The 22,743-nt window shown below is 39.5% G+C and overlaps 1 protein-coding gene and 1 long non-coding RNA gene across 8 annotated transcripts in view; one reads left to right on the top strand and one right to left on the bottom strand.

Annotated features, from left to right (window-relative positions):
• Positions 1-22,743, bottom strand: part of SNF4Agamma (SNF4/AMP-activated protein kinase gamma subunit) — a 998,728-nt gene that overhangs the window by 556,484 nt on the left and 419,501 nt on the right. For all 7 annotated transcript variants that reach the window (XM_070085706.1, XM_053773265.2, XM_053773263.2 and 4 more), the window contains one exon: positions 9,570-9,757. In XM_070085706.1, the coding sequence (XP_069941807.1) occupies positions 9,570-9,757 (188 nt within the window). The remainder of the gene's footprint in view (positions 1-9,569; positions 9,758-22,743) is intronic.
• On the top strand, positions 2,815-10,883 carry LOC128686389 (uncharacterized). Its single transcript, XR_008406635.2, has 3 exons — positions 2,815-2,848; positions 6,519-6,653; positions 10,412-10,883. It is a non-coding gene; the product is annotated as an uncharacterized lncRNA (long non-coding RNA).

Raw genomic sequence — 22,743 nt, 5'->3', positions numbered from 1 at the left:
GGCACACTAAATGTCTTATTTTACATTAATATAGGCATTTTCATTAATCCATCTATGATATTTTCCTCAAAATTATATATGAAACCCGTTACATAGCATATAAACATGATATATACACTAACAGAATAAAAATTGACATAAATATGAGATGTGCTTACAAAGCGGCTGTGTAGTTAGTGTCAGAAGAATTATGTTTTCTCTAGTCAAACTGGGAGATAACTGTAGAAAAATATTCTTTTCGTATGCCTTCACTCTATATATAGCAATTCACGGCCCTTGTGGATTTAGTGCTTTATATAATAATAATAATAATAATAATAATAATAATAATAATAATAATAATAATAATAATTCTAGGTAGTAGGTTGGTAGACAGCAACCGTCCAGGGAGGTACTACCGTCCTGCCAAGTGAGTGTAAAACGAAAGCCTGTAATTGTTTTACATGATGGTAGGATTGCTTGTGTCCTTTTTTCCGTCTCATAAACATGCAAGATTTCAGGTACGTCTTGCTACTTCTACTTACACTTAGGTCACACTACACATACATGTACAAGCATATGTATACACACACTCCTCTGGATTTTCTGCTATTTTCTTTCTAGTTCTTGTTCTTGTTTATTTCCTCTTATCTCCATGGGGAAGTGGAACAGAATTCTTCCTCCGTAAGGCGACTAAAATGCCGGGAACAAGGACTTAGTAACCCCTTCTCCTGTATAAATTACTAAATTTAAAAAGAGAAACTTTTGTTTTTTGTTTTGGGCCACCCTGCCTTGGTGGGATACGGCCGGTCTGTTGAAAGAATAATAATAATAATAATAATATTTTCATTCACTCTAAACATGGTGTGTTGCTGTTTGTTTATTCTGTACTAACTTGTACAACTTGTACACAATGTAAGATTATTTGTATTGTGAGGTAATTATTATTATAATAAAAAAAATATTGAGGTAAATGTTTTACAAACTCTTACAAACGTACGTGAATGAACTAAAAGTAGACACATATTAATACACATTTATTTTGCCTGACCAAGTGATAGCCCACTACCTGCTCACTTTGTATTCTTACATTGTCTGAACTCTGTATCTTGTTCTCTCTCTTTTGTTTACTCTTTCGTTAACTAGTTGGCTCTCATTGACGATGGCGTCTAAGCTTAGCTGTGATAAAAAGAGGAGTCGTAAGCCTCTTGCTTTAAGTGCCAAGTTAGAGGATGATGGTGTGCCATTCTGATTTTATTCAATAAACACCCTGCCACTCACCTCTCACATATTAATATTAATATTTTAAGGCAAGTAATAAGTGTACTCTGTGTGTATCTTACCTTTAATTGTCTTCTTAATGTCTATTTCTATTGCTAACTTAATATAAGTTAGTGTAAACTTGTTGTCTGGCATTTACTGCATATTTATATGTGCTCTGATAATAATACAGTGGAACCTCAAAAATCGAACTGCTCCCAACACAACCAATTATGTAAGTGTATTTTTGTAAGTGCTTTTATAAGTGTATTTTAGAGGGTCTGAAATGGACTAACCTAATTTACATTATTCCTCATGGGAATAAATTCATTCAATAAAGGCACTCAAACAGCCTTCTGGACCAAAGAAAGTTCGACATTTGAGGTTTCACTGTACTTGTGGAACTGTGCGGTAGCCGGATGGAGGGACAACATTACGTTTTCTCTGCTCAGCCATCAGAGAAAACGTGTATGAATCTGCGTTTGGCCCAGCCACTCCTCCACTCCATTTTTGTTTACAATTTTTGGCATGAATTATTCATTACTTCTCCCTTCATTTATGATGGCAACTAAAGGTAGTTGTTAGAAATGATTAAATTCAGTGAACAAGGTATGTCGATGATAATAATATGGCTCTGGGCCACAGTGTAGGTAGCCGGTAGGTGTAGCCCAGGCGGGCTACACTTAACGGCTACCTACATTGACTTCCTACAAATAAATACTACTCACCTCTCTTCCTATATTAAGACTACACATATTTTAAGGTGAATAATGAGTGTACTGTATGTCTATTTTAACTCTCTGGGATGTTTTAAATATCGTATATTAAGTATGAGACAGGGAGCCAGGGCTACCTACACCTGGGCTACCTGCACCTGACTTCCTACAAGTAAGTACTACTCACCTCTCTCCCTACATTAAGATTACAAATACTTTAAGATAAGTAATGAATGTGCTGTGAATGTATTTTACTTTGTGTTTTTAATGCCTAGTTCTATTACTAACTCAATATAATTTAGTGTAAACGTGTTGTCTGGCATTTATATGCATTTATAAATGAAAAAAATGGCATTCTGCCTTCCGGCAATGTCTGCTTTCCGGTGACAGCCTGAAACCTAACCCACCGTATAAGTGGGGCCCTACTGTATTATTATTACTATTATTATTATTAGTAGTAGTAGTAGTAGTAGTAGTATTAGTATTATTTTAGGTAACTAGAGCACAGATCCAATTCCCTAGATCAAGAGCCCCTCACCAGCGTCAAGGAACCTTGACGCTGGTGAGGGGCTCTTGATCTAGGGAATTGGATCTGTGCTCCATTTACCTTAATTAATAATAATGATATTATTATTATTATTATTATTATTATTATTATTATTATTATTATTATTATTATTATTATAATAATGTTAGAGTTTCAGTTACCTAAATTAATAATAAAGATAATAATAATAATAATAATATTATTATTTTTTTATTATTATTATTATAATAATAATGATAGAGCTTTAGTTCCCTAAATTAATAATAATAATAATACATAATACGTACGTAATAGTAATAATTCAGACTGCTGCTGCTAGTTGGCACAGCTGATGCCAAAACATCCGGTAAGCAGTACACATGTTTACATCGCTGTAGAAGTTCTCTCATGCTTGCTTGCATTTTTTTTACAGTCATTTGGCCAAATTTCTTATTTTTAACCATGGGTCCTAAGAAAATAAGTGCAAAGGAGACTGCTGAGAAGAAAAAGACGATGATTTCCACGGGCTTAGCCAGGCAATACCAGCTTAGTACATCTACGATATGTAGATACTAAAGCTGTATCAGTTATGTTCAGTAATTAAACAAAACAAATTGTATCTGCCAAGTTCAGCAATCAAACAAAACAATGTTGTTGTTGGAGGTTTACAGGGCCACCGACATCATACTCCACCACCCTAAACCTCCCCCACCCTCAACATCCCCCACCCTCAACATCCCCCACCCTCAACATCCCCCACATCTCTGCTCGAAGTGTGTAGGTACATTTTTTTTTTTAACAAGTGTGCCATCTCCCACTGAGGCAGGGTGACCCAAAGAGAAAGAAAATCCCCAAAAAGAAAATACTTTCATCATCATTCAACACTTTCACCTCACTCACACATATACATATACTATACTACACATATACACTTTATATAAACAGTTTAACATTTCTTTACATTCTGTAGTGTATTATGATTTATTATGTTTTTATATATGATATTTCTGCAATTAGCCTCACAAATACTCCATTTTCTCTTACAATAAGAGCATGGGAAGATACAGTCAAAGTCAGACAGGAAATGGCAGACGCTTCCACCACTGCCTCTGCCACCACATTATGGCCTATTTTATTCATTCTAGAGTATATTTCATGTTTCTGTGTTAATTATAATGTTTCTTATGTCATATTAGGTGAATTGTGATAAATAAATAAGTTGTACAGTTGATATCAGTGTCATATTCAAATAATTTGTCTTGTCTCCAGAGTGCAAGAACGGATTAATGGCTTTTCAAATAATTTAAAAGAGGAAAATTTATTTGATATACGAGTAAATTGAGTTACGAGCTAGGTCACGGAATGGATTAAATTCGTAAGTCAAGGTTCCACTGTATTCCCGCCATCTACCCAATACCTCCAGTTCCCCATCAACTAACTCCCCTACTCTGTTTTTAACTGACAAATCCAGTCATTCCCTAGACTTTCTTAACTTGTTTATCTCACTCCAAAATTTTTTCCTATTTTCAGAAAACTTTCTTGACAGTGCCTCTCCCACTCTATCATTTGCTCTCCTTTTGCACTCTCTCACCACTCTCTTCACCTCTCTTTTACTCTCCATATACTCTGCTCTTCTTATAGCACTTCTGCTTTGTAAAAACCTCTCCTAAGCTACCTTTTTCTCTTTTATCACACCCTTTATTTCATCATTCCACCAATCACTCCTCTTTCCTCCTGCCCCCCCACCCTCCTATAGCCACAAACTTCTGCCCCACATTCTAATACACCCCCCCCACTACCCATACTTCAACTAGCCCACCTTTCTGCCAATAGTTGCTTATAGTTCTGCCAATAGTTGCTTATATCTCACTCTAATTTCCTCCTTCCTTAGTTTATACACTTTAACCTCTTTCTTACTTGCTGTTTCCATTTTCCTTTTGTCCCATCTACCTCTTACTCAAACTGTAGCTATAACTAAATAATGATCTGATATATCCATTGCCCCTCTATAAACATGTACATCCTGAAGCCTACCCATTAACCTTTTATCCACCAATACATAATCTAACAAACTACTTTCATTATGTGCTATATCATACCTTGTATACTTATTAATCCTCTTTTTCATAAAATATGTATTACTTATTACCAAACCTCTTTCTACACATAGCTCAATTAAAGGCTCCCCATTTTCATTTACCCCTGGCACCCCATATTTACCTACTATTCCCTCCACAACATTTTTACCCACTTTAGCATTGAGATCCCCAACCGCAAGTACTCTCTCACTTGGTTCAAAACTCCTCATGCACTCACTCAACATTTCCCAAAATCTCTCTCTCTCCTCTACACGTCTCTCTTCTCCAGGTGCATAAACACTTACTATAACCCACTTTTCACATCCAACCCTTATTTTACACCACATAGTCCTTGAATTTATACATTTATATTCCCTCTTTTCCTGCCATAACCTATCCTTCGACATTATGGCTACTCCTTCTTTAGCTATAACCCTATTTTAAACCCCTGACCTAATCCCATTTATTTCTTTCCACTGAAACTCTCCTACCCCCTTCAGGGGGTAGGAGAGTTTGGGTAGATAGTAGGAATATTTTGAAGAAATTTTAAATGTCAGTGAAGAAAAGGAGGCGGTAATTTCATGCACTGGCCAGGAGGTATAACATCTTTTAGGAGTGAAGATGAGCAGGATGTGAGTGTGAGGGAGGTGTGTGAGGTATTACGAAGAATGAAAGGGGGTTAAGCAGCTGGAACTGACGGGATCATGACAGAAATGCTAAAACCAGGGGGGGATATAGTGTTGAAGTGGTTGGTATTTTTGTTTAAATAAATGTATGAAAGAGGGGAAGGTACCTAGATCTTGGCAGAGAGCATGTATATTTCCTTTATATAAAGGAAAGGGGGACAAAAGAGATTGTAAAAATTATAGGGGAATAAGTTTACTGAGTATACCAGGTAAAGCATTAGAGGTGAGACAGAAAGTAAGACTGCAGATGAGCAAGCAGGCTTCAGAGTGGGTAGGGGATGTATAGATCAAGTGTTTACATTGAAGCATGTATGTGAATAGTATTTAGATAAAGGTAGGAAAGATTTTATTGCATTTATGGATTAAGAAAAGGCATATGACAGAGTGGAAAGGGGAGCAATGTGGCCGATGTTGCAAGTATATGGAATAGGTAGTAAGTTGCTAAATGCTGTGAAGAGTTATTATAAGGATAGTGAGGCTCAGGTTAGGGTGTGTAGGAGAGAGGGAGATTATGTCACGGTAAAAGTAGATCTTAGACAGGGATGTGTAATGTCACCATGATTGTTTAATATATTTATAGATGGGGTTGAAAAAGAAGTAAATGCTAGGGTGTTGGGGAGAGGGGTGGGATTAAATTATGGGTAATCAAATACAAAATGGGAGTTGACAGTTAGTTTTTGCTGATGATACTGTGCTTTTGGGAGACTCTAAAGTTGCAAAGGTTAGTGGACAAGTTTGGGAGGGTGTGTACAGGTAGAAATTTGAAAGTGAACATAGATAAGAGTAAGGTGATGAGGGGTATCCAACGATTTAGATAAAGAAAAATTGGATATCACATTGAAGAGAGGAAGTATGGAAGTAGTGAATGTTTTCAGATATTTGGGAATTGCTTGTCAACAGATGGATTTACAAAGGATCAGGTTACCCATAGAACTGATTAAGGAAAAAAACTGAGTGGTGCATTGAGGTATTTGTGGAGACAAAAAAACGTTATCCATGGAGGCAAAGAAGGGAATGTACGAAAGTACAGTGGTACTGTCATGCCCCTATTGTTAACCTTTCTTTAATATTACATTGCGGCCATTTCCTTTAATAGCTATATTGGAAATGAACATCCTTGTATTATTAAGGCTTATTCTTGTTATTATTATTTATATACATGGCCATGATTAGTTAAATTGAAGGTATAGCAACGTGCCTGCCACTCTGTGTACTGGTGTATGGTTAATCTGTGGTGTTCAGTGGTTATACCCCCCTTCCCCCCCCTTTTTAGGTCAACTACTCTACTGAGTGTTGGTGAGTCACGTCACGTGACCCACCTGACCTGTATGCTCGAGGTTGAGGGACGAGCAGTGAAGAAGTAGCAGCCAACGAGAACACTCCTGCTCGTCTCTGGTAACTGGCCAAGGTTATTCTGGACTTATTCTGTTGTATTCTGACTGCTTCCTTATGGGAAATAAGACATTATTCACTAAAGTAATCTCTGTACATATATGTTATGTCTAGGATCTCATCCTAACCATGTGTTATAAAAGCCTTATATATATATTTCAGACAACATAGAACAAACAAGCATTCATAACTTATATACGATAATTCGTATAGTATTATTATTGGTTTTATGTTGAATTATAAATATACTTCATTAAAATAAGATTTCCGGAGGATTACTATTATTACCCCAACCTCTCTGACCATTGTTGTTATGCTCTAACCAGAAGGAAACTATCTGAGTGGTTACAACCTATGGAGTGTAACAGTACCAACACTCTTATATGGGCGTTCGGCTTGGGTTGTAAATGCTGCAGGAAGAAGGTGGCTGGAGGCAGTGGAGATGTCCTGTCTAAGGGCAATGTGTTGTGCAAATATTATGCAGAGAATTCTTAGTGTGGAAATTAGGAGGAGGTATGCAGTTACTAAAAGTATTAGTCAGAGGGCTGAAGAGGGGTTGTTGAGGTGGTTTGGTCATTTAGAGAGAATGGAACAAGTAGAATGACTTGAAGAGTATATAAATCTGTAGGGGAAGGAAGGCGGGGTAGGGGTCGTCCTCGAAAAGGTTGGAGGGAGGGGGTAAAGGTTTTATGGGTGAGGGGCTTCGACTTCCAGCAAGCATGTGTGAGTACGTTAGATAGAAGCGAATAGAGACGAATAATTTTTGGGCCGGACGAGCTGTTGAAGTGTGAGCAAGATAATATTTTGTGAAGGGATTCAGGGAAACTGGTCAGTCGGACATGAGTCATGGAGATGAGAAGCACAATGGCTGCACATTAAAGGAGGGGTTTGGGATATTGGCTGTTTGGAGTGACATTTAAACTGTCGTATCTGAGCACCTCTGCAAAGACAGTGATTATGTATGGATGATGGTGAAAGTGTTGAATGATGATGAAAGTGTTTTTCTTTCTTTTTTGGGTAACCCTACCTTGGTGGGAAACTGCCAACATGTCAAAAAAAAAAAAAAAAAAAATTATCAGCCAGGGAGCCACAGGTTCTGATCGTTTCTGTGAGAGGAACTAAGTTCATTTAGATACTGGTACCTTTGATACATACCTTTGATGAGTGTCAAGAGTCTCTCTACTCTCGGAGCCTGGCTATGAGCCAGGCTCGTATAATTTTCATACATAGCGCAAATTACTTCGGCTAACCAAAAAAAAGTCAGAGTGACGTATTTCCATAGGGATGCTTGTAACTTCCTTCTTCCTCCCATGACTCCCCCCTCCCTTCACCAGAGATGGGTCCATTGTTTAGTAGAGGTACAATAGTGTTATACTTCATTTTATGAGTTTATAATAAAAGAAAAACAAGAAAAATTATCAAAGTGCTGAAGAGTGTAATCAGGATACATGATCCTGTGCTTGTGTTATTGTTGGACTGAAGTGTTGTCATGACTACCCCAGGAATAGACTATTGTTAGGTTGAAAGGTTACAATGGGCCACAAAGGAGGCAAAACATTTTAACAGTAAGATATACAAGAATGGTATACAATACTGACAAGATGAAATTAAGACACATGTGCAACATCTGGGTATCTTTATTGTAGACGTTTCGCCATCCAATGGCTTTATCAATACAAATTCCAGGACATAATTTGAAGACAATAGAACTATATACAGAAGATGAGGTAATCAGTCCCTCAGCCTTGGAGTTGGTGAGAAGAGCACCGTAGTCGTGGCTCCTTGCCTCTGCTTCAGAATCTCCACGACTACAGTGCTCTTTGCACCAACTCCAAGGCTGAAGGATTGATTACATCATCTTCTGTATATAGTTCTACTGTCTTCAAATTATATCCTGGAATTTTTGTTGATAAAGCCACTGGATGGCAAAACATCTACAATAAAGATACCCAGATGTTGCACATGTGTCTTAATTTCATCAACAGTAAGATACCCAAGTGTTGCACATTTGTCTTATTCATCAACTTGTCAGTAGAGTACAGCATTAATGTATGAGTGATTAGCATGGAAGTTGCTGCTGGGAAGTATTTCCCAGTGTTTTCTTGAGTTGTACCATTAACCAGGGCAGCCATCCTGGGATAAGGAGTGTATTCTGTATATTTTATAACATCAATGTAACAGCCAGTAAGAGTTCATTTTGTTATCTTGCAATTTGTTACAATATTGTGGTTATTTCTAATAATCAGTTAGTTTGTTTTTTACCTATCACTTTGAGCTGCCACTCAGCTGTGGTTTGTTTCACCATGTCCCTTAGCATATCAATTACAAACAATATATCTGTGTTGCTGTAGTTAGCTAAAGAATTGAGACACTTATGCAACATATGGGAATCTTTATTGAAGATTCCCATATGTTGCATAAGTGTCTCAATTCTTCAACTTGTCGGTTTTCAAAACCATTCATCATATCTGTAATTAGTTGTTTGGATAGTTTAATATCCTAGCACAACAGCCAAGATATCTTATGATAACCAGTAATGTAACAAAGGTACTGTACATTATGGGCTCAAAATCATGAAGAAAAATACAGTAGTAATGCAAATTCCTGGATGGATTTGGAGTGAAGAAAGTCAGGGCCTCCATCACTCATTTTTTTCCTACTTTTTACAATAGTTGTCTAAAGTCTACTGTCTACATCAGTTATATTCTCTGGTAACCCCTTTGCTTCCATTGAATATTCTATTAAAACACTTTCTGAGAACTATATTTATATATATTTATTCATAACCATTTTTCCATTTCATGAACAAACATGAGTTCTTGATACATAAAAACCTCAGTTCATAATTCCATAAACTTCTTGTGCAGGAATAAAAATGTATATATTTTCAATATCAAGTTAAAACTGGTATGAATAGAATGGAGCAACTCACCTGTACTGCATTTTTCATTGATGTTATTATATTAGGTTTCTTTCCAACACGTGATGCATCCGACTTGGAACGCGGCCGTCGACCAATGTAGTCGAAAAATCCTTGTGACGTTTCCTTCTTTTTTTCCTTCTCCTTCTGAGCTGTATTGAGAATATCATCCCCAGACTTGCGCCTTTGCCTCGCTGCCACTGCAAGATGAAGAACATTTTTAATGCAACCACATAACACTGAAACAATTGCTCATGACACATGTACACTATATACATCCCACCAACTTCATTTCTCATGTTTTCAGAATATTTTTGGTAGAAATCTTTATATTTCTCGTGCATATTTTAATACTGTGTTTATAACATTTATAGTAATAAAAGTAAGCCAACAAGTAAATAAAAACAATGGCAGTAAAATAGTTTAATATAATATACAATATATATACAACAGCATAAGCATTTCTCTAGTTCAAACACTTGTTTACAAATAAACTTTTTTAATTCCATCACAATACAATACTTCAATATTTTAATTGACACACAGGCCTACATAAAAATAGTGATACCAAAAAAAAAAAAAAAAAGAGATAAATTAAATAAGAAATCACACAAAGCTCAAGTTATTTCTCCACAGGAAGTGACCACTTCAGAGTCAGAATATGAAGATGCAACAATTAAAACTTATCTGATGACTAATGCAAAACTTTCAAACCTATCTAGGAAGCAAAGCAAAACTTTTTGTGGCATTTTTATTGCAGATTAAAAAAAATTTACATATAATAGAGAGATTATGGGTGATTCTTTATGTACTGTCTAAAAGAGGGTAATTAAAACCTATTTCCTTTCCCACAGATGTGCTGATCAAACAGACAGAACTTTCATGAATACCATGGTGATAAACTTTTTTATGCAGTCTGGCTGGAGGAATGGGCTGGCAACACATTATTTATTCTTCATTTTTTATTTTCACTGGCAGAAAGTCTAGGCATAATGGAATTACACAAGTTACCAGACACATCAATGCCCTATTTCTGGTTGTTGCTGTAAATTACACATCATTACATTACAGTACTGTATGTCTTTATGAAAGAAAACACTAATGTACTACATTTTAGAACAAAACCAAAACTAGGAAAATACTGACTACTATCCTATAACATATGTTCACCAAGGTATATTATATATAAGATAATCCTCAAATTACCAAGACAGTTATGTTAATATAAGTTTAAATAGGTTATGTTATTTTAGGTAAGATTTTGCTCATTTATAAATCTCCAAACAAAATTTAAATATCATTTATTAGCTAAAACAGAAGAACTTTTATAATAACGTGTCCTTACATATAAATAAACCATAATAAGCATGACTCCCATGAAGAAATACTATAACACACACAAGCACACATTAAAGGATGGGAAGTATCATAAATGTGATAATGCAAAGAAAAACAGTATCTTTGATTGACAATTTGAAGAGAACAAGAATAAGAGGCAGCTCTCAACTTGTTACCTGAGAGAGTGCTATTAGAGATAGAGTGAACTTCAACCTTATCACAAAGCTTGTGTTTTTTGTGGGAGTTCTCAAGTAAAATAAGTGATCAATCAGGGAAGTTACCAAAACAGAGAGCAAACAAAGAAAGACAAAGAAGTGATATGCAATAAACAGAGTAACAGCCCTCACTGTTCTATGGTACGCAGGCCTACAGTGGCTGAAACAGCCAAGAATGACCCGAGGAAGGATCAACTACCTAAAGATGTGCTGCCAGGTGTATGAGATGCCTCAGCATCTACCATAGCCCCAAGTTGTTGTGTGATGCTTGTTTCCTACTTACCTAATTCCATCTATCCACTCCCACTCACCCACACTAAACCACACACTCACACTAAACCACACACCCACATTAAACCACTTACCCACTTTAAGCCACACACCCACACTAAACTGCACACCTACACCAAACCACACACCCACACTAAACCACACACCCACATTAAACCATACACCCACACTAAACCACACACCCACACTAAACCACTCACCCCACACTAAACCACACACCCACACTATACCACACACCCACACTACAGTATACCACTCACCCACACTAAACCACATACCCTCATAAAGCTGCTCACCCATACTTAACTGCTCACCCACACTAAACCACTCACCCCACACTAAACCACACACCCACATAAAACTACTCACCCACACTTACCACTCACCCACACTAGACCACTCACCCACACTAAACCACTCACCCACACTAAACCACTCACCCACACTAAACCACTCACCCACACTAAACCACTTACCCACACTAAACCATACATCAACACTAAACAACTCCAACCCATACATACCACTCTAACCCACACTTAACACCCCAATTCATATTCCTCACCAACCCACATGTATAACCCCAACCCTCCACTTTCACTTCAATCAATGCACATCACCCCGACTTACACATAAAATTCCCACCTCACCTTTCATCTATCTTCCTTCAACATTAAATCACCTCAGAGCAAACAAGATTATCATGAACAAAAAAAAAATAAAATCAAACAGGAGCTTGCCTCTGAGGCTTGAACAAAGATGCTGGAGGTGGACAGAAGGATTAATGATGAGCAAGAAAGACTGAGGAGAAAGGAGAAATTAACCAAGTTTAAGGGAGAGGTAGAAGAAACAGAAAGCACATCGAGGGAAGAAATAAGAGCAAACAGGAAAAGTGTGCACGCAAGCGAGCGAGCGAACGAGCAAGCGAGAGAGAGAGAGTATCTTGACAACAAGCTTAGGGTACTATGACAAGTAGACAGGCTAGGTAATGCACTACCTGAAAATAGACTGGAGACAGGGAAAGACATGAGTCAAGAAAGTAACATATGCTCAGCAGGTCTGTAGGGATGAGAATGTAGAATCAGCAAATGACCCAGAGGAAATAAAAGCAGAGAGAGCAACCTTGATGAGACAAAAAAAAAAAGGAAGACATGAACGGCAGCTCTAATGTAGGTCGACACAGACACTTGAGCCACATGACTGCAATCTCTCTTTACTTTGGCCAGTGACAGAGGATACCTACTTATTCACTAAATTACTCCTTCAAAATGACAAGTTCTTAAGGGTCTAAACTTTTACCGAAAACAAGAGAACCAGAGTGGAAAATACAAAGGCAGGAGGAATAAAAGACAGTAAGGGAGACATGGGAGAGAAGAAAGAATCAGAACAGGGAACAGATGACTTATCTTAGAAAAGGTGAATCAACAGAGAGGGGATAATTCTAGGAAATACCCTAACAAGGACTCCTTTTCCAGTACCTTTTGAAGTGAAGAAAACAGCACACCCAGACAACATTAAGAGACAGAGTGTGATACTTATACATAGATGGAGTCACCAACAAAGTGAATTCATGAAAAAAAAAGGAAGAGAGAAAAACTCAGGCACAGAATAGCTATTCTTTCTTTCAACACACCGGCCATATCCCACCGAAGCGGGGTGGCCCAAAAGGAAAAACAAAAGTTTCTCCTTTTACATTCAGCAATATATACAGGAGAAGGGGTTACTAGCCCCTTTGCTCCTGGCATTTTAGTTGCCTCTTACGACACACATGACTTACGGAGGAAGAATTCTGTTCCACTTCCCAATGGAGAGAATAGCTATTATGGAGATGAAATTCTCAAGAATAATAACAAATGCAACATTCCCAGGGAGAAAACAAATAATAACAAAAGAAAAGGGAAACAAAGGAGGAGCAGCTCTGATGATCTGAAGTTATTGGAAATTTGAAGAAACATGGATTCTACAGCAGTTAGTAATGTCTGAAGAGTTAAGAGAAATAGTGGAAGGTGTACAGTCAGAATAACAGAACAATAATTCACATATTGGACAGTGGCAGAGAGCAAGAACCATAAGGAGATATGACTGGGAAAACTGGAACATCCTTACAATGAATTTTCTAAGTCAACATGTGAAGGAAACAAGAAGTAGACCAACAGGCAATTTCCAGTAGTTCTTTCACCATCACAGGTCCAGCCAGATGGCCACCCAATGTCTCACAGAAGGAACATGACACACTTTTAAGATGATCCAATTTCCACTGGGTAGACTAACCCAACCACCACCATCAAGTGGAGTGGCACAACAACCACAGTACTACCATCAGATGGGGTGACCAAACCACCACAGTACAACCACTGGGTGAAGCGACAAAAAAAAATAATATTACCAACAGAAGTTACACTAGGACATGGCTGATAGTGATTCATTTTCCTTCTGATTTGTAACTGGACTTCATAAAAGGGAAGATATCACCCACTAATAAAGGCCAAAGTGAGAGGGAAGGTTGGGAATACCTAGACTCAAACCAAGGAAGGAAAGAAGACATCCAATTCCTTTATCAAGAGCTCCTTTGTCAAGAAGGGAAGAGTGGCTCCACTTCTTGGGATGAAGAGTCCTTCAGGAGCATCAAGGCAATGATGAAAAATTAAGTACAATATAATACAACAAGAGAAGTGTAAAAATGAAACCTCCTTTGATCATTTCCTGAAAGCAACTGATGAACCACACCAAAAACACCTAATTCACATCAATTTACACAGCAGACACTAAATGAACAAATCAAATCCCAACAGTGTGTATGGTCTGCCATATATTCTGATTGGGACAATTTGATTTTTTGTTGGCACTATACACAGTACATATATGTTTATGCTACTCTTAAACATAACAAAAGACAAATGTAATTATCAAAGCTTTAAAGAGAATGCAGTGCTACATATAACAAGCATGTTATCATGTCATGCTATTTGAGTTTTGTATATTCTTTTCAAAAAATAATAATATACATTTCATGCAGTCATCACTTATTTAATAGCATTAACAAACATGTCTTCACTTTTACAATATAACATATACTGTAAATTCATAATTTATTAAATGATTTTTTATTTTTACTTTTTATGGAATGATAGTACTCATTACTAAATATGAGTGTCTGTAAATATTCTGAAAGGTGAAATACCTAATCTAACATAAATCAAAGATAAAATGAAGCATGCAGCAAGTGTTATTAGCTATACAAACAGCTCACACACCTACAAAATAACCTTGATTGTATCTATGTGACAAACTAATTATCTTCATATATTTAATTATAATTTGTCCCTACATGCTGGCCTAAAACCCAGAACATAAGCAAAATCCTGTACAGTTTTACATGGCTACATGTCAATCGAGACATTATAGTGAAACCACTGTATAACAGTCTAATATGGATTAGGGAAGGTGTCTGTTTAAATGAAAATCCACTGTACTGAAATGCCTGATAAAAGAGACATGGTCCATTGTATGAAGCCTACTGGGTAAACGCACTACTGCTAAAGGACAAAATCTCAATGCAGCAAACTCAGTCTATTGTATGAGGAGCCTACCAGACACACACACACACTACAGCTAGCAAACCAAATCTCAATGCAGCAGACTTTGTCCACTGCATCAAACAGTGGTAAAAATTTTGTCTGGTAAAATATTTTGTTCATTTTATCCAAAATCCATTACACAGGGGTTCATTATATCAATATTTTGCTGTTAATTAGTTATTCTATTTTCCTGCAAGACAAACAACAACAACTTGCCACTATATGTAAGTCCAGTATCTCAGCTCGTTCAAGTCACAATCTTTGAGATGCCATTTAAATTAAAACATTATTTATTAAAACAATATATAAACCATCAAAGCCACAAAGATACAATCCTAGATGTCCCTACAAATCCAGAATCAGCAAATACCATTAAATTTTGTCCACATAATAAGTTTTATTTCAGATTCAGGCTTATTTTCTGTTTTGGAAGTCATGCCGGTATCTTTAACCCTTTCAGGGTCCGTGCTATAGATCTACGGCTTTACGTTAAGGGTCCAAACTGTAGATCTATGCCATGAGCTCAGCTCACTCTGAAAAGCTGTGACCAGTAAATTTGGGCCTAGATATGAGAGAAGACATCTATGTGGTATGTGTGCACCACATAAAACAAATCCTGCAACACACAGTGCATAATGAGAGAAAAAGAACTGAGACCGTAACTTTCGATTAAAACAGTAACTTTGCAGTGTTTTTCGTACATTTTTTATAGTTGTATTTGTGATTTCTTGGCCTCGTTTGACAGAATGGAAGATATATGACAGAAATAGAGATGATTTTGACTGGTTTTAGTACTAAAAATGGCTTGAAACTGAGCTCAAAGTGGCGGAAATGTTCAATTTTTGCCGATGTTCAAGAGTAAACAAATGACCTCACACGTCTAATACACACCAGCTAGTGGGTCTAATATATGTTCACAAATGTGCTGATATTATTTATACAATTATTACAATATTGCATTACAGTAAATCTTCTAATTTTTGGTCTGAATAAAAATTCATTATGTGAATTAAAAATCAAAATGGAATTCACTTGTAAAGCCTGAAAACATAACTTATGAACGGAGGAAATGTTAGTTTAGTGCCAGGAATACCTGCATTGTTTATTCTGGATCCTATTTTTGAAATTAGAACATTTTGAACTTTGAACTAAATTGGCCAAATTACCAATTTCCAGTCACTTTATTTTGTAGTTCAAACAGTTGAGTTGGCAATTTCTTGTGCTCAATCGATAGAAGTAATATTAGTGAAATAGCTAAGAATTTGGTCAACTGGAATAATGTAATTGGCCTAAAATGGGAGTCAAAGTCGGCAAAATCGCCAATGCGTATATATCGCTGACATATCAAAATTTGCAAGAGCATAATTTCGTCAATTTTCCATCAAATTTTGTACTTTTTGCTTTATTACCTTAATAAAAAGATTCTCTACCATTTCATAAGAAAAAATAGCAAAATTATTTTTTTTAAATTCTTGGACACTGGTGCACACTTTGAAATTTGGCCTCTCGACCCTGAAAGGGTTAAATACTACTTTAACCTTATTAGCATTCATACTTCATCCATTAATGGAATACAAAACCAACAAGTTGATAAATGAGACATGTGCAACACTTGGGTATCTATATTGCTGAATTATCTAACTTGTACTGCAGGGTCTTTCACTCAAATACAGAGGCAACTTTTATAGTGGAGACAGCAGAAGTGGAAAGGTATTTTTTAAAAAGTTTCCTTAGTCTTGAAGAGTTGATACAAGGTGTTTAGTCACTTAGTCTTAATCTATTTCAGGACTAAGGAAATAACATCCTAAATCAAGGTTTAAGCGACTAGCACCCTCAGTCAAGGCTAAGGAACCAAATAAATTAAAATTAGCCTACTATCTCCAATATAAAAGCAACCCCTGTATTCAATTAACCCATTAACTGTAGCACACCTAGAAAAAAAAATTCATGAGTGTGTGGCAAGTTTTTGACAAAAATATGTATAGAATGAAAGAGTGCCTTTTATGAATCAAATAAAACTGAAATGAGTGGAATCTGACAAAAAAATTATGATTATAGGGAGTGTTGAAATTGGCAAAAAAATGATCACTTGTGAGCAACAGCTGTGTAAATGCAGGAGCATTATTTACGTTTTACAATTTATTGATGCAAAATTATGATTATTTTTCAGTTTTTTAATTGTTTTTAAGTTTAACACTGTGTACACTAGACGAAATGCTTGGTATGACACTGCTTCACTTGGAATACACAATATAAATTCCAGCAAGCATGTGTGAGCATGTTAGATAGTAGTGAACGGAGACAAATGGTTTCTGGGATCTGACGAGCTGTTGGAGTGTGAGCAGTGTAATATTTTGCGAAGGTATTCAGAGAAACTGGTTAGCCAGACGTGAGTCCTGGAAATGGGAAGTACAATGCCTGCACTTTAACCCTTTGGGGGTCGGCAGGTCCTCTCAGAGACTTGTTCTCAGGGTCGGCCAAATTTCAAAAAAAAAAAAAATTATTTTTTCTTATGAAAAGATAGAGAATCTTTTCCCGATCATAATGACACCAAAAGTATGAAATTTGATGGAAAACTTACTGAAATATGCTCTCGCAAAGTTAGAGGTCTCGATGATGTTTACGCATCGGCGCTTTTGCCCACTTTGAGCCCTATTTTCGGCCAATTCCAGTGTACTAGTCGGCAAAAATTAAAACTATTTCGCTAGAACTCCATTTTTTCTATCGAATGAGTACAAGAAACCACCCATTTACCGATTTCAACTATTCAATACAGTGGTCAGAATTTAGCAATTTTGCCAATTTCACACAAATTTCAAAAGATGCCAATTTCCGAATAGGGCCCAGAATAAACAAGAAAGACATTCCTGGCACTAAAATAACTTTTCCTCTGTTCATTAGTCACGTCCCCACGCCCCTCTTACATTCTTTTGCTTTCCACTTTGAATTTTTATTCTCACAAAAAATAGAAGATTTACTGTTATGCAGACTACTGCATTAGTGTAGAAATGGTATAAATAATATCAGCGCACTTGTGAGAGAATATTAGACTCGCCAGTTGACGTGTATTGGACGCTTGGCATGATTTGTTTACTTTTGATCTTCAGTAAAAATCAAACATTTCTGCTACTTTGAGCTCAATTTCAAGGTACTTTTCATTGTAAAATCAGTCAAAATCATCTCAATTTCTGTAAAATGCCTTCCATTCCATAAAATGAGACCAGGAAAACTAGAATACAACAATAAATACCATATGAAAATACAGTGCAAAGTCACTGTTTTAATCCAAAAACACGGTCAAAGTTTTTTTTTTTTTTCTCATTACGCACACTGTGCTGCAGGATTTTTTTTATACTGCACACACTGACCACATAGACCCATTCTTTCATATGTAGGCCTACCAGCTTTCTCTCACTAGATTTGACAGCGCTAGAAATTATGCGTACTAGTACGTCAAAAACCCCTGCGCGTAAGCCGTACTAGTACGGCCGAAACCCCGAAAGGATTAACCCAGCTTGTCTGGTTCGTTGACTCCACGGTACACTAGTGTGGCCGCAGTCATCTCTGGTTCCTCTTCGGGAGGGAATATCACTCCTAGTTGCCTGCGGAGCGTCTCAGTAACTTCGCACTCCAGAAGATAGTGTGTTAGGGGCCGCTGGACAACGTGCTGACAGTACTGGCACATCTCCTCCTCAGCCTTGTCTACCATCATCTTGGCTGTGGGAAAGCCCAAACGAAGCCGATGGATGGCGGTACACTGCGCTCTGGACCAGCTTCTATCATATGGAGGGGGTTCTCCCTGAGTCGCTGCTCGGTACCACTGTTGAGATGGGGTATCACCTAAGACCTCCCCCATAAGTTTCATGGCTCTGGCAGCCACCAGTTTTGTCTGTCGTAGGCTGATTGGGACAGTAATCCCAACATGTGGATAGTCTGTTGCTGCCTTGGCTGCATCATCTGCCGCCTCATTTCCCCGGATGCCAGCATGGCTGGGGATCCAGTTCAATGTCGATCTATTACCCTGAACTTCTAAGGCTGTCATTATGCTCAGGATCGATGTGATGAGGTGAACATTGTCCTGTGGTTGAGGATGGGAGAGGGCATTGATTGCAGACGTGGAATCAACATGTATGACAGGTCGGAGTCGATGTCGTAGGGCATGTGACAATGCCTGCTGAATCGCCACCAGCTCAGCTTGAAGGATCGTGCAGTGGTCAGGGAGTCGCCAGCCTTGTGTGTGACCATTGTGGTACAGTCCAGCTGCTGCTCTCTTCCTGTCAGGGTCGACAGAACCATCTGTGAAATACACTGCACATGTGCCTCCCTCTGCCAGTGCCATGCTTGTCTCAGCATGATTGCTGAGAGTGTCTTGACTGCAGAGACGCTTAGAGATGGGTAGCTGCATGATGCAAACATCGGCTGGATCTGGGCGCCAGGGAGGTGGTGGATGGTACCCAGAAACAGGAAGGTCATAACTCTTCTCAAGGAGTAGTTGTATAGGCAGCAGCTTCCGCCCAGCAGCACAAAACGAACGAATCCAGGAGTAGTCCGTGAAGAGTGTGGGATCTTGTGCCATGGTTGTCAATATCCGTCTCCTTAGTGGGGTACCTTGCTGCCTGTGCAGAATCGTGGCCACTTTGCAGGCGTTTATGTATCTTACTCTGTCAGCCAAGGAAGGAAGCCGGGCCTCAGATCTGAGACATACTGTGTTGGTCCAGATGGGGGCCCCAAGCATAGTTCTTATCGCCTGATTTTGTACGACCTCCACTCTTTGCCTGCTCTGCGGGAAAAGATGAGCTAACGCCGGTGCACCGTAGTCAATGAGCGAGCGTATAGCTTGTATATAGTACAAGCGAAGTACATCTTTGCTTGCCCCTGCACGGTGCCTCGTCATGGCTCTCATGGCGTTGAGTCTGAGTAGAGCACGTGACCTGACATACTCGGCCTATTTCTGAAAGGTCAGCTTTTTATCAATGTAGATTCCCAAGTACAGGTAGGAGCCTGTCCACTCAAGTTCTATATCCTGAATACGTAATCTATTCACAGGATCTGGTCCCTTGAACATCATTGCAAGAGATTTCTCGGCCGAGATCTTGAGGCCTAGTTCCTTGCAAGACTGTGTAATTAGGTCCAAAGCTCTCTGAGCCTGTCGTTCTAAATTGCCTTTCCCATTCACAACGAGTGCAACATCATCAGCATAGCTGAGGAGCTGTGTACCACTATGAAAGGGAAGGCTCACAAGTTCCTGCATAAGGATGTTAAACAGGGTGGGACTGAGCACACCTCCTTGTGGCGTACCGTTTTCCAGGGATTTAAAGGAAGAGTAGTGTCCCTGAAAGCTGACACAGGCCTGCCTGCCCCTAAGGTAGGACTCTATCCAGGCCAGGAGGCGTCCTTTGATTCCCTTCCAAGCTAGTATTGCCAGAATTGCTGTGGGGCTGGCTAGCTCAAATGCCTTTTCAAGGTCGAGGTAGACGACAATACTAGGTTTTTTGTTACTGTCAGCAATCTGGCTTAGTAGAGTGGTTATGCACTCTGCTGTACCCACTCCTTTGGTGAAGCCAAATATGTGATGATGAGAGGGTCCAAGTTTCCATAGGAGGCGGTTTAACACCATCCTCTCAGCAGTCTTGGCTAAGCAGCTGGTCAGCGATATGGGTCTCATACTGCCTGGGTCCTTGGGCTTTGGAATTGGAACGATGGTAGCTTTCTTCCAAGCTGCTGGGCGTGTCCTGGCCCTCCACGACTTGTTAATGACGTCTAGTATGGCCTCCCATCCACTCTGCCCAGCCCGTGCAATCATGGAGTATGTAACACCATCGATGCCCGGGGCAGTGTCACCTGTGTTCTTAATGGCACGTCGGAGTTCCAAGTCCGTGAGGTCTTCATCAGTCACATCTTCCGACTCACATGCAGCTTGTATCGTTAGCTGGCGCTGTGGCAGAAGATCCGTCTGTATATTCCGGATGTCCTGTGGGAGCTGAGTGGATGCTCCCCTGGAAGTGAAAAGCTCCACTAGTTTCTCAGCTTCCTGGGATGGGTTCGGGTGTGCTGGTGGCCTCGGCTTGCTCTTGCCAGTTGCTATGTTGAGCTTGCTCCATATCTCAGATAAGGTGGTGTGATGCCCGAATGTTGAGCACCACTCCAGCCATTTCTCAGTTTTTACTCTGAGAGAGACTCTGCGGGCATGCTGCACAATGGCTCTCAGAGTATTCCTGTTCTCTGCCGTAGGGTTACGCCTGTATAGCTTCCTAAAAGAGTTGATGCGGTGGTTCTGCTCCCGCACCTCGTCGTTGTAGAACCACCAGTCTCTTTTGTGAGTGCGTCCTGCGGACTTCTTTGGAATTGCGCACTCTGCTGCCTGGATGAGAACAGTGATTAGCTCCTGTTCAGCCGTATCACAGTCTTCAGATAGAGAGTATGTGGACCACCAGTCATGAAGATAATCCTGGAACACCTTCCAGTTGGCCCTCTTTACGTCCCATCTAGGAGGCAGCACAACTGTGGGAGGCCTGTTGATGTTGAAGGTGGTGATCACTGCAAAGTGGTCACTGACAAGGTGAGGATGGGTTTCCCATGTGGCTCCTGCTGCGAGTTGTCTTGACCCGAAGGTAAGGTCGAGGCAGCCACCCAACAGGTGTGTGGGGTCTCCATTGTTTAGCAACTTTACCTCTGGAATATCGTGTAGGAGCATTGCTATGTGTCTGCCAGCAGCATTGGTCGCTGAGTGAGAGTGCAGCATTGGGTGATGTGCGTTGAAATCTCCACCCACAATAATACACTCAGTGCGTGCTAGTGCGAGGAGCTCTGCAATGTCGAGGGTGTGTCTTGGGTTCTTGTAGATCTTATAGATGGTAATGGGCACCCCAGGTATGTGCACAAGGATGGCCTGTACCTCGACATCCTCCCCACAGTCCACAGGGTTGGCTATAACCTCGTGAGGTATTGTATTGGATACAAATACAGCTGTGCCTCTGCAGTGAACGCCCGGGTCCGTGTGCCGAAAATACCCAGCAAAACCGGGTAGTCTTGGGCACATAGTCGGGACAGTCAGAGTTTCTTGTAGCAAGACGATATCAATCCGATCCCGAATTACTGCCTCCAGCAAGAGGTGCTGTTTGCCCCTCAGGCTCTGAATGTTCCACTGTAGGACCTTGAGGGTGTGATTTGGTACCGAGGTTATTCCATCGATGTTGTTTCCTGAGCTGGAGACTGAGTCCTGCCTGCTCTGAGAACCTGCAAATTCATGGCATCCACTGTCTCCTCTTCGGTCAGAAAGCACACTCTCAGGAGCGTACTGACCATCTGCCGGAATGCGCTCTGTTGTTCCGTGGAGTTGAATGTGTTGCAAATAAGATCTGTGAACACCTTGATGAGTGCTACGAGATCCTCCCTGGTGAGGGCCTGCTTTGGAGTTGGGTTCGAAACAGTGGATATTATCTGGGTTGTTGTGGTCTGTAGGGACTGCTGAGGGTTGGATTTCTTCATTGTATGCACCGTGGTCTGTTGCTGTATACCAGGTTGGGTAGCCGGGATCTGCTGGTGAGGTGCCAGTTGAGTCTGCAAAGCGCCTGTGCCGGGTAAGGAGTGCCTGCATTGTCGTGCTATGGCCGGTGGGGGCTCGTTTAGTGCCGCCTGCTGATCGCATTGACCAGATGCACCCTGTTGACGCCTCCTGTTCCTCTTGTTTCTTCGTTGAGGTAGGGGTGCAGGAGGTTCTTGACCTTGACGCCTGGTTGAGGCTTCTAGGGTTGGGAATTCCTG

The sequence above is a fragment of the Cherax quadricarinatus genome, chromosome 17 (genome assembly GCF_038502225.1).
Source record: "Cherax quadricarinatus isolate ZL_2023a chromosome 17, ASM3850222v1, whole genome shotgun sequence".
Taxonomy (NCBI): Eukaryota; Metazoa; Arthropoda; class Malacostraca; order Decapoda; family Parastacidae; genus Cherax; species Cherax quadricarinatus.
The sequence above is the reverse complement of the archived record's forward strand: the minus strand, read 5'-3'. Positions and strand labels throughout refer to the sequence as shown.